Source organism: Xiphias gladius, chromosome 6 (assembly GCF_016859285.1).
Source record: "Xiphias gladius isolate SHS-SW01 ecotype Sanya breed wild chromosome 6, ASM1685928v1, whole genome shotgun sequence".
Classification (NCBI taxonomy): Eukaryota; Metazoa; Chordata; class Actinopteri; order Istiophoriformes; family Xiphiidae; genus Xiphias; species Xiphias gladius.
Genome location: NC_053405.1, coordinates 22,779,748 through 22,791,798, shown reverse-complemented (window position 1 = coordinate 22,791,798; position 12,051 = coordinate 22,779,748). Strand labels below are relative to the sequence as shown.

The window sequence follows — 12,051 nt, the reverse complement described above, 5'->3', positions numbered from 1 at the left end:
AGCTGATACAATTTGAAATAAAAGGCTAAACGGTATTTTGAGTCTGTCCTCTCTCAAATCAAAGAACACGCCGGCAATACATTGATACATTTCAGTTGCTCAGGTGAGTAACTGACAAAAATATAGTTTATTATTGTTGGAAAAAACTGAAACATTACTTGCAATGAAAATAAACACCATTATATTCTGTCAGACAGAACAGATTCAAGTTGAGGCCTGAAACACACTTAGGCCTCAAGGCTCAGATTTAAATTTTGAATGTGTGGGGTGTCACATCAAGCAGGACATCTTGATTTACTTTATTTGGTACATTGTCTTAAAATATTTGGGTTGCATGATGGTAACGAATAATTATTACTCATTTTAGCATTAAAGCAAGACTATGTAAATTGTGATACAGAGGCCACTGTGGCTACAAGAGACAGTTAAAGCCTGGTCACACCAGAAAGAAGCACTACAAAATTAATCCACACGTCATCAGAAAATATTTGGTCCTGGAAGCTCGGTCATCATCTGAAGCTGGTGAGTTGGCTGCTAACACGCTATCCAGCTGGGAATATGCTAGCGCTAGTCCGTAACAGGAGCTATAGTACCTTCTTTCTATTTTCTCTGCACTGTGCCATTTATTCCCGGTGGCTTTTTGTTATCAGGATTGTTCATCACTTCACTGCTTGGTTGCTGACAGGAAAATAGGTTCACAGAGTTTATTCAGTTTGTATCATCAACTCCTGTCTCATAACTGAAAGCAAACCGTTGCTCTCTAGTGGGGCAGTGTCTCTGATAGAGGAGGTCAAATAAAGCTGGATGGTGCAACACAGCTAATTACCTATGACAGCTGCCCCCATTTGGGACTCCCTGGCTCTCCCTCTCCCTCCACCCCCCTCAGAGGTCAGCACTGTAAAGATGGCTTTCTATAGGTTAACTGCACAAACTTGTGGGTCAAAGTTTACCAAAATTAAACTCAACACAAAAAAAATTTGCATGGATTTAATACGTCCCTGCAAGGAAATCCACTAATGACCACAATTCCACTCGAATGAATTCACTGCAAGATGCTGGTGTTTTTAATGCTGATGCGACCAGACCTTTATGGGGTGGTGCTAAATGCTGAACTGTTTAGCACTTGGCTAAAATACTGAGCTACTTTAACAGTAGTACAACTGGAAAAGTCATAAAGTCAGCGAGCTCACTCAGTAATGTCTGTTACACTACTATAAGTTTGCTAACATCAGCCAAAATTAGCCACCATACTGGTCATACCGGACCAGCAAAGGCTCTAGTAGCAAGATGCCATAGTGTATTTTATTATTTGCAAATTTAACATTTTATTTGTAAGTGGAGGAATTTGTTACAACTTCTTTCCAAAGTTTATTCTTCATATAGTTTTGCTTTAATATTTAAACAGCAATTTCCAGATTTTGTTGAGCCTGACTAGTCCAAAAACATTTCAAAGGCTAACTGAATCATGTATGTTTACTATGTCCCTGAGAGAAGCAATGTGTTCACTGTAAAAGGCTGATGTGGCTTTTTCCACAAAACATCTTGGGTGTCAGAAAGGTTCAGCAGAAGGTTTAGAAAGTATGGATGACAGGAGTACTTTAGAGATGATATTAGCTGTATGAGAAATGACTGATGTTGTTTTCTGGAGCTCCACTGACAGACCAGTGGAAGAGGTTAGAATTAACACTCGACTCTGACGTGTCTGATCAGAATCATAGAATAGGGTACAAGGCATAGCTTGCAATGCCACAAGCGTTTCTGCCATCCCGGATCATTCGCATGTAGCCGCCTTCACCCCAACTGGTACCCCAACTATAAACATAAAAGCAAAAATTCATATTAAAATGAAAAAACAATTGAACAAAATATAGAATAGAAAATGTAGTGTTTGATAAATTATCCCATGTTATTCTATATCCACAGAGTTGTTCTGACCTGTTTTTGATGATCCAGTAGTCTTGGCCTCCTTCAGAACCGTAGCCAACAAGCAGCACCGCGTGACTGAGATTGTTGGGGTTACAGTTGGGCTCGTCGTATATTCCTGTAAATTACATTTAAACCTGTATAAACTGATTTTTTAACCACTTTGGGGCAGTGGAGACAAGCTGTAGAGACAACTTTCACATACAATCACCTTTTTCAATAAGGGGACTTTAGCATACAGTTGTTTACTTATACATTCAGCAGTTACAAAGAAACATTAGCTTTCTTTTGGAGTCGTGTTTCTGGCCACCTGATGGACTTAAGCCCAATTTTCAATCTCCTTTTAGTGCTAGGTTTTAGGCTCCAACAGCTCATGAGAAAAATATCCAGCCGATACAGTTAAGTTGCAGACCAAAAAAACAAAAGAAACTAGTGGAAAGAGGCTAGCAAAGAGATTACAGAGCTGGGTGATAGTTAACTTTAGTTTGTCACCATGAGTAACAACTTTCATATAGATATAGTTATTTGATCCATTGTTAATGTAAAGAATTGATTTTAGCAGCTTAAATTTTAGAAAACCTTCTTTTCATCACTGACATGATGATTGTATAGAGGGAGTATTTTAAGACCATTAACCTGAGCTGTAGAAGAGGAAGCTTGGATGATCTGCATCAATGGCTACTGTGATTGGACCAATAGTTGCCACGGCGTCAGCCAGGGCCTGCTCATCTCCTTTGGGTATGAACCTGTAGTCTTTAATATGAGCAACGGCAAGTCTGCTGTCGTAATAACAGGGCTGGGTATCCTGTTGAGCGAAGATCATAACACAATGTTAAAAGCACGCTGGAAACAGAATGATCTACTGTTTTAACTGTTCTGAAGGCGGCGGAGCCAGCAGCCTCACCGCTGAGGTGTAAGGGTAGGTGCTTGTCGACTGCAGCCCGTTGTTCACCACATAGTCGTAGGCGTTGGCCATCCAGGCACCACTGCAGCCAAAGGTGCCGTACGGTCGGGAGCAGTCCACCAAGTTTTGCTCACTCAAGGATACAAGCTGACCCGTCCTCTTGTATATTTGTCCCTCAATAGCTCCCGTAGTGCTGAAAGCCCAGCATGAGCCACAGTAACCCTTTGAAGAATGTTAAAAACACTGATTTGAAGGGGGTTCATGATTCAGTCTGGCTAAAACACACTCGAGTGAATGTAAGAATGTCTTACCTGATCTTTCACCTCAGTGACATAACCCAAGTTCCTGTAGTCGACAAACCAAACATTTAACTTCTTAGCATTGCTATGCAGCCTTCGGGCAGAGACAGTCTTCCCTCTCTTTATGAACTGGGCGTCAATCATGGCACCTTGCAAAACCTGGAATTCTTGTCTTGTCTGTGGACAGGGAACATAAAGAAGACTGTTTTTCAATAATTCATGTTATTGATAGCTACAATCTGACAAAACAGTTTATCAAAACGCTTTATCTTATTTATCAAGCCTAGGAATTCTAAAGGAATAATCTGACAATTTGGGAAATATGCTTTCCTCCCAAGAATGTGATGAAGAGACTGACACCAATCTCATGTCTATACGCTAAATATGAAGCTACAGCCAGTAGACGGTTAGCTTAGTCTAGCATAAAGAGTGGGAACAGGGGGAAACAGCTAGCCTGGCTTTGTCCATAGGTGCAGATTAAACAAACGAGATACATGTTAATTGGTGAGCTTTAGAGTGCTAGTATGTGGACTTTGTCACCTTTGGATAGAGCCACATATAGTCAGTATTTAATTTCTCTCCAAACCTTATGATCAGTTTCCTAATGTCACCGAAATCTTTATATTTACTTAAAATACCCTTAAACATACCCTTTGCACAAAGAGGGAAATACTACTTCTTACCAGATCTCCATATTTATTCATGGCCATAGTGAACGGCCTCATCCCCATAAAAAACCCCTGATTATTATCTTCAATAATCTGCTTGTTCTCCTCCCAGATGGCCCTCCTTTGCATGTCGTCCTGCATGAAATCACAAAACACATCAAGAAAAACTCAAGTGAATCAGAGAACATGTGCAATACGAGCACTTGTGCTCGTATTTTAAAGCCTGGAGTCAGTCTCACCAGTTCATCATAGGTTACGCCATGGCTGCTCTTCCAGATCTCCCACTCAGTCAGGACCACCTCATCTGAGTCTGATGCTACGTGCCACGGGCCGCACAGCAGGAGAGAGAGCAGAGCTGCCCTCAGCAGGAAGCTGGCCTGATGAACTACAAGGACATGAGCATCCCAGTGTTATTGTTTCAACCCAAGAGATTTGTTGTTATCACGCTGTTTGTTTGCTGTTTGTTTCTCTTCCTAGATTAAATATGCTTTGCACTTTTTAGATTGTAGAGTAAAGTAATGAAACAGCAACTTCCTAATGTAAAAATCCAGGATGTTTGCTCTAACAGTTGAACACATTATATTCATGTCTTAAGTGGAGTTTATTCTTAATGGAAAAACTCCTTTATAAAATGTGCATTTCTAACATGACCCCGCATGTTGCAAGTGCACATATTCTACGCAGAACACACAAAAAAGTCATTCGTATGACTGAACTCTGACTAAAATGCAATTAAACAAAATTTTTTTACAGTTGACATCATATATATCATAAATGAGGCTATGATTTTTAATGATCCTGACACAGACTCTAAAAGTGCCACATGTAAAAGGTTAAGTTAAACTTTTAGTCTTTCACTGATTTAATTTAGGAAAGGTTAATCTTTCTTAAAGCTACAGAGAAACCAACCTAAAACCCATTTGTCTTTAAGATGAAAGATACAATTTCAGGTTTCAGATATTGTTTTCAGTTGTTTCCATACGAAACAAAAAGCCCTGACCAGCTTACCTGCATGGATGTGAGTCTGTTTTGTTCCCATCGTCAGAGAGCAACTTTGGACAGTGACAGCAACAGACTCACGGTCAACCTTCCTTATATAGCTTTGCAATAAGTACACGTTTCTACTATGCTCTTACTGAATCCCTAAAACAACACTTATGGTAGCACCTGAGAAGGATATTAGTCAACAAAAATAAGATGCTTTCCCTGCTCCTCCTCAATTATACCTCATTATTATTTAGAGAGAGCCAAAGCTGCAATTTTGTGAGTCCTTCAAATACTGGTTTATAATTGAGCATAACACCTGACATATAACTTTCCAAAACCAGTGGTGGAAGAAGTACACAGATCCTTTACTATAGGAAATATATTCCATTACAAGTAACAAGTAATTAACAAGTAACAAGTTCTGCATTCAAAATCCTACTTAGGTAAAAGGGCAGTGGTAGCTGGACGTAGTTTTAACTACCTTACATACAGTTTTTGACCCCTATGTTGTTCCCAACATAGGGGTCACAAGATAAATTGGAGGGATTGACAGATGATTAATGGGAGCGGAAGGAAGAAAAAACTAAATTCTGATTCACATATTTTTATTTATTTATTTTAACTCTTCTCTCATTTTTGACAAAAAAATGATCATTTGACATCTTTGGACCTTGAACTGTGAATTAATTGAAACCATCTCAGAAGTTTAGAGGGATGAATCCCCCTTTGGTGGAACTGCTACCAACATGAACATCCTAAACTTGACAAAGGGGCCCCGCTTAGACACCGCAAGGGGTCACATGCCAAAAAAGCTGGGAAACGACTGGTTAAATCAATACATTTTATAAGTTCATCATTTTTTTAAGGAAGTTTTTGCACTTTTTTAAAGGTAAAAATCTTAACCTGTAAAGCAACCAGTATCTACTGCTGTCGAATAAATGTTTTATATGTTTCCATATTAAATGTACCAGAGTAGAGGCATACAGTCGCACAAAATGGAAACACTCAAGCGCAAGATCCTGCAAACGATACCTAAATTCAGTACTTGAGTAAACGTAGCTACTTAGTTACTTGAACTGCCTCCATCCGCCTGGCCCCACGCTCACGGATGACTCCGCGTGTGTGTGTGTGTGTGTGTGTGTTGTGTGCAGCGGCGCCCCCCGGCGGCCAGCCGGGTCCCTCCGTGCAGCGCTGACTGCGGAGGGTGAGCTCAGCTGACTTGCCTGCCTGTTATTATGTCCCCGAACGGGCGCCGCCAACACCCAAACACAGTGCGGCAAAACAGGCGAGCGGCGCTCAGCTCAGCACCGTCTCTAATGAACGACTGCGCGGGGAGAAACATGAGTCACGACTGAGGTCCGCACGATGTCTTTTAAGGTAAACCGGCTTTTTTCCACCCACCCCCCCAACACCCCCATCCATCGTGCAGCCTGGACGGCCGCGGCGAGAGGACGGATCACACCTGCTTCCTCTCCAAGTGTACACTTATTCGTTTTCCGGGTTTTATTTAACGACGCGGTGCATTTCAATGTAAATCACGGCGGGGAAAGCGGCGTGAGCTGTGAGATTAAAGTGACTGTTTACTGACTTTAATGCAGTCGTACAGCCTAGCTCTGTGTGTGTGTGTGTGTGTGTGTGCGTGTGTGTGTGTTTGTGTGTGCGTGCGTGTGAGTTTCTGTACCGGCGCGTGCCCATGTGAGGGTATAATAGGGTATCGTCATAATAGGGTTGTTTTAGTATATTTCCTGGGGAGCCCACTATACTTGTGAGGTCCAACAGCTCTTTGAGGCCCAAAATGCTGGACCGAATAAGTTTAAAGAGCCGTCTGAGGCTTCAGACTGGGTATTGGGGTTCAGGTCGGGATAAGGGTTTGGGCTAGGCATTGGGTTGCGGTGGTTAAGGTTAAGGGGCTAGGGAATGCATTATGTCCGCGGATGTCCTCACAAAGATTGAAGTACATGGTGTGTGTGTGTGTGTGTGTGTTGTCGTGTGGTCCTGGGCTGGCTGACCTGGTTGATGACTCGCCTGTCATTCAAAACAAGGACATTTAAACCTCTGCACTCGCACTCTACCCCACTCTCGACTGTTTTCACTGTCTGTACTCTACTGTCAGTGTCTGTAATACTATAATGGTGGCCTAAGGTCATTGTTTGTTGTGTGCATTCACCCTCCAGAAGGAAACACCCCTGGCTAATGCTGTGTTTTGGGCAGCGAGGAAGGGGAACTTGGCTCTGCTTCAGCTGCTGCTCAACAGCGGGCGCGTGGATGCAGACTGCAGAGACAGTGTACGAACGCTGCATGTCCTGGCTGCTCAGCTGCACGCTTTAACCGTAACCCACCTGTGGTAGGGAGACAGAGGTGTGGTGCACGTGTGTGTGTGTGTGTGTGTGTGTGTGTGTGTGTGTGTGTGTGTGTGCATCACAATTATCACATCCATGTTATGTTTTTTGTGCCATCATAATAAAGGGTGAGGGTTTCATGTGTTAAGTTGGAAAATCTGCATAATTTATCAAGGCAGTTTTCAGTCATCCTAATAAATTATGATTATATATGATTGGCGTGTTTCTTTTCAGTATGGAACGACAGCGCTGATGGTGGCGTCGTACAGTGGCCATTATGAGTGTGTCAAAGAACTCATCATGCAAGGAGCCGACATCAACTACCAGAGAGAGGTATGATGGGAAAATAACTGGCAAGCTCACAGAATCCGTATGAGACTTTCCTGGGGTGACACCTGAGAGTCCCAGTGAATGTGGACTCACCAACAAGTTGCCAGATAACAAGCGGAGGCCCCAGGAAGTCACTGCTCCCTGCCAGGAAATAGTAAAGCCCCCCCCCCCCCCCCGCAAAATGTCATTTTTGTCCATTTTTTGTAGGGATTAAACAAATGAGATATGATGTGTTAAGTAGTGAGCTTTTGAACTGCCTATAGGTGGATGTTTTTTTAGCTTCAGACAGAGCCAGCTTTGCCATCTCCCTCTTTTTCCAGTCTTTGTGCTAAGCTAAGCTAGGCTAACTGGCTGCTGGCTGCTAGCAGAGGCTCCAGCTCCTGGCCAAGAAATAGTAAAAGTCTGGCACATAAACTCTCCGTAAAACCGTGCATGGGTGTTTTTCCACTCTGTACTGAGTAAACAAGCAAGTTTCCTGTATTTGTGTTAGGCTAAGCTAACTGGCTGTAGCTACATATTTAGCGTACAGGCATGAGACTGGTATTAATTTTCTCATTTAAGTCCCCGCTATAAATAATTTTCATAAAATGTCAAACTATTCTTTTAAAGAAAGCCTCTGTAATATTTGTTTTTTGTTTGATAAGTCGTTTTCTTGTGTTTGAGAATAAAAAAAGGTTAGCAAAAATTTTTGCACACAATTTTCTATTGTCTTCCAAATTTCAAATCCATTTAAGCATGAAGAGTTGTTTTCAACATTAGGGTAAAGCTCAAGTAAAACGACAACAGCAGTATCTTTTTTTATCGTCTTCTCCAGACAGGCTCTACTGCCCTTTTCTTCGCCTCCCAGCAGGGACACCATGACGTCGTGAAGCTCCTCTTTGAATTCGGTGCCTCCACTGAATTCCAGACAAAGGTATGCTGCAGGGCACAATTATGTGCATCACTGTCTTTGTAATACTGGGTGTGATGGAGAATGCTGCAATGCTATCATTTTAGAATGTGATTCAGAGTGCTTCGCCTGGAGATAAAGAGACAAAAATTATATACAGAATAGGCTGCTCAGGCTGCTTTTGTACCTGAAGGCACAGTGCACACTTTAGATTTCTTTTTCCTTTTTATTCTGCTTCTGAATGCACTTGTTATTTAAAATAGATGTTTTTCTTGTGTGTCCTCACATGTTTCTGGCAGGATGGTGGCACAGCTCTTACTGTCGCCTCTCAGTATGGACACTCCAGGGTGGTCGACACCCTGCTGAAGAATGGAGCCAATGTTCACGACCAGCTGAATGTGAGCCCCTTTAGCGTCTCGAGCCTCTCTGTAGGCTTTTTTCCTCTCACTGTCCGTCCCCCAAAATGGCCCTGTGTTAAGCCTCCTTTTCTGATGGATAGTGGCAGACAGCGTCCCGGCAGCTGGAATCCAGCCTGTCAGGTTTCTGCGGACTGCTGAGTCAGACACGACTGACTCTTAGCAGGATTAGCATCTCTCCAAGGAAAACAACCTGACGGCACAAATGTACATTTATGAAGCAGGAGTAATATATTTGTTTGTTATAAATACACTTTTGCTTAGTAGGAAGCTTTTCGACAGGTTTGCAGCAAGCCAAGTACGGGGGACAAATATTACCCTGTGTACGAGATGATCCTTTTATGTTTCAGGACGGTGCCACCCCTCTGTTCCTTGCTGCCCAGGAGGGTCATGTGACTGTGATTCGCCAGCTGCTCTCGTCTGGTGGCAAGGTTAACCAAGGGAGGGAGGTAATGTCCTCGCCTCTTTTAATAAACATATTCACACAGTCTCTCCCTCTTTAACTTGCAGCTCCTCTTTAGCATCCCTGTCTCCCTATCTCATGCCTGCATCAACCCTAATACTCTTTTTTTTAAATTTTCACCTCTTCCTTCTCATGTCCTTTCTGACTGCCCCCCCCATCCATCATAATGTCCAGGATGGCACTGCCCCCCTGTGGATGGCAGCTCAGATGGGTCACAGTGATGTGGTGAAGGTGCTCCTCTTACGTGGTGCAGATCGAGATGCTGACAGACAAGTGCGTTGTTCATTTTTTTGCACATAAAGGGTTTGTTTATAGTTGTCCCCTTGTCCCAAACAAGACTAGTCAGCAGCTTTCCTATACTGCCAAAGAGACCCAGAGGACTGAGTTGCATGCAGAGGCTAACGGTTCACTCTCGACCCTAGAAACAGCAGTTGACATAAAAATCTCCACTTAAGGTCCATTTTCCTACTTGGTCTCAACCATATAACACAGTCTTCAACCGTGGATTTTCAAACTTTTCATTATTCTGAGCACTTTAAAGTTGCTGTAATCAATATTTTTACATTAATAACAGATCACATTACTACTTGTTTGTGAAAGGAGTCGCTAATAGCACCAAACCTGCACAGAACTCTGCAGTTCACCTCAGCGCGTCGGAGCGCTTTAGCATCTTCCAGCTCAATGTTTTGGTTTCTTCTCACCGCCCTCAAAGTGTTGTTTTCAGCCAAATTATGCAGCCGTGTTTAACCACTCTAAAAACCCACTGTACCCACCGACAGCCCTGCACTATGTATGTTCACCAGTGACTTGCTGAGCATTTAGAAGCTAAAGATCCAGATATTTCCCTCTTGATTTGGTGGAAAACAGAAACAGAGCTAAAAGAAGAATGAATGTTGGACCTGCGTTCATAAGGTAGATGGACACAACCATGACTCCCAATGAACGACAATATTACTCTGTAACTGCTGGATGTGTAAATAGGCAACCGTTTGCTAATACAGAAGAAACTTAGAAGGTGATAATATGTCAGTGTTATGTTTATAGCTTGTTTCTGCAGGATCGAGGAACCAAAAAAATCAGTTAATGCAAATTTAAGGATTTAATGTTGCCTTAAAAGTTGGACGAGAAATGTAGATGCGTTTGAACATCTACAGCATTATGACAACTGAGTTAACTTCATAGATGATGAAGACAATGTGAAAAGCTACATAGCAAGCCAGTAAGTGGATCTTGACTGGAGATTAATTCACAATAATTGCAATGTTTCCTTTTCTATCTCTTGAGGATGGATCAACAGCATTATTCAAAGCGGCTTTAAAGGGACACAACAGCGTCATTGAGGAGCTCCTCAAGTTTTCTCCTTCACTTGGTCTTCTCAAGGTACTGGATAGACTACTGTCACAGATGTTGTCCTTTATTTAAAGGAACTTTTGGACATTCTGGGTGAATGACCATATCTGCTTTTTTGCCAAGATTTAAATGACTGACTCTACATATAAAGCTACCATTAGCACCTGGTTAGCTTAGCTTAGCATAAAGACTGGAAATGGAGAAGCAGCTAGCCTGTCTCTGTCTGTAGGTAACAAATTCCATCCAGTTCCTCTGAAGTTTACCAACATATATCTCATTGGTTCAACCTGCGCCTTTGGATAGCGCCAGGCTAGCTGTTTTCACCCGTGTCCAGCTTTTGTGCTAAGGTAAGCTAACGGGCCGCTCTAACTTCATATTTAGCGTATAGGCATAAGAGTGGTATCAATCTTCTCTTCTCACTCTGCGTGTTTTCCAAAATGTCAAACTATTAATACTTTAATACTAACTCTGCAATACTGGATAAAGGGGCAGATTTATATTTGTTAGTGAGTGAAGAACACAGCACCACTCCCTGAGCATTATGAATACATACCTTTATTTGTTGTCTCCAGAATGGCTCCACTGCCCTTCATGCTGCTGTTATGGGTGGAAATCTGCGAGCTGTTCTGCTGCTGCTCGGGGCAAACGCAGACCCCACCCTACCCAACAAGGTAAGGCATTTAGATTTGACAGATGAGGTGATAAACAGACAGAACATGAGTAACTTCAGCGCATTAACCTTTTCTCATGTGTTCTTCACAGAATAATGAACTCCCTGCCGATCTTACAAAGAGCGATCGCATCCTAAAAGTTTTACGACCAAAAATCTCAAACGGAGACAGCTGCTGACAACCCAGACTCCTGCCTTCATGCCTGCCTGTACCACACTAATGTGAGGGGAAAATTAAGCAACAAAACAGTGTCAAACCTACTCAACCACAACGTGTACTGTACATGGTGCTTGCTTTTGATTGCTGTCATATGTTGAATAAACCTTGTCTAAATACTGAGCAACACAATTTACCACCAAAATGCATTTGTCTGCCACATGCATCATCTCCTTTACGCTGGTGTTGTACAGCAAATGCACATATTGTTGTTTAACCCCAGGGTGTTGTAAGATTTCTAGGTATTTTGCACACTATTTATTTGCCTTTTTCAACAAATGTAATAAAGTGTAAATTTGTTAATTAACACAGGAGTGGCAGTCTGCATTTATTTGATGGATGAGGATTTTTTTATTTTGAAAAGTCAGAAAAAGTATTAGGAGGCCTTGCAGAGGTGAACAACGATGAGACATTACATATTATAGAAACATTGTGATTTAGTTCTAATGACTAATATTCACTAGAGGTCAGTATTGTCGGATGAAAACCTGCCTGATACCTGTAACTCACCTGTAGTGTGGTTGTATTGATTTCCGTTTTTTTTTTTTTCAAAGTAAAATAATGAATTCTAAATATTTACATCTATGTAGAGACTT

At 42.0% G+C, this 12,051-nt stretch overlaps 2 protein-coding genes across 4 annotated transcripts; one reads left to right on the top strand and one right to left on the bottom strand.

The window, feature by feature from the left end:
* Window positions 1–1,712: 1,712 nt before the first annotated feature.
* cts12 (cathepsin 12) lies at window positions 1,713–4,833 on the bottom strand. The gene is made up of 8 exons (XM_040129603.1): window positions 4,803–4,833; window positions 4,034–4,179; window positions 3,810–3,929; window positions 3,139–3,303; window positions 2,828–3,049; window positions 2,560–2,728; window positions 1,936–2,041; window positions 1,713–1,812 (listed from the first exon to the last, which is right to left on the bottom strand). The coding sequence occupies exons 1-8, from the start codon at window positions 4,831–4,833 to the stop codon at window positions 1,713–1,715; spliced, it is 1,059 nt and encodes a 352-aa protein (XP_039985537.1).
* Window positions 4,834–6,024: 1,191 nt separating this feature from the next.
* On the top strand, window positions 6,025–11,692 carry ankrd29 (ankyrin repeat domain 29). Of its 3 annotated transcripts, XM_040129604.1 has the most exons (10): window positions 6,025–6,158; window positions 6,956–7,066; window positions 7,355–7,453; window positions 8,265–8,363; window positions 8,639–8,737; window positions 9,106–9,204; window positions 9,393–9,491; window positions 10,503–10,598; window positions 11,141–11,239; window positions 11,331–11,692. In XM_040129604.1, the coding sequence occupies exons 1-10, from the start codon at window positions 6,147–6,149 to the stop codon at window positions 11,415–11,417; spliced, it is 900 nt and encodes a 299-aa protein (XP_039985538.1). In that variant the 5' UTR covers window positions 6,025–6,146; the 3' UTR covers window positions 11,418–11,692. The 3 variants fall into 3 exon arrangements, with proteins under 3 accessions (XP_039985538.1, XP_039985540.1, XP_039985541.1); XM_040129606.1 differs by lacking the exon at window positions 6,025–6,158 and having other exon boundaries at window positions 6,960–7,139; XM_040129607.1 differs by lacking the exons at window positions 6,025–6,158; window positions 6,956–7,066 and adding an exon at window positions 7,203–7,248.
* The last annotated feature ends 359 nt before the right edge of the window (window positions 11,693–12,051 follow it).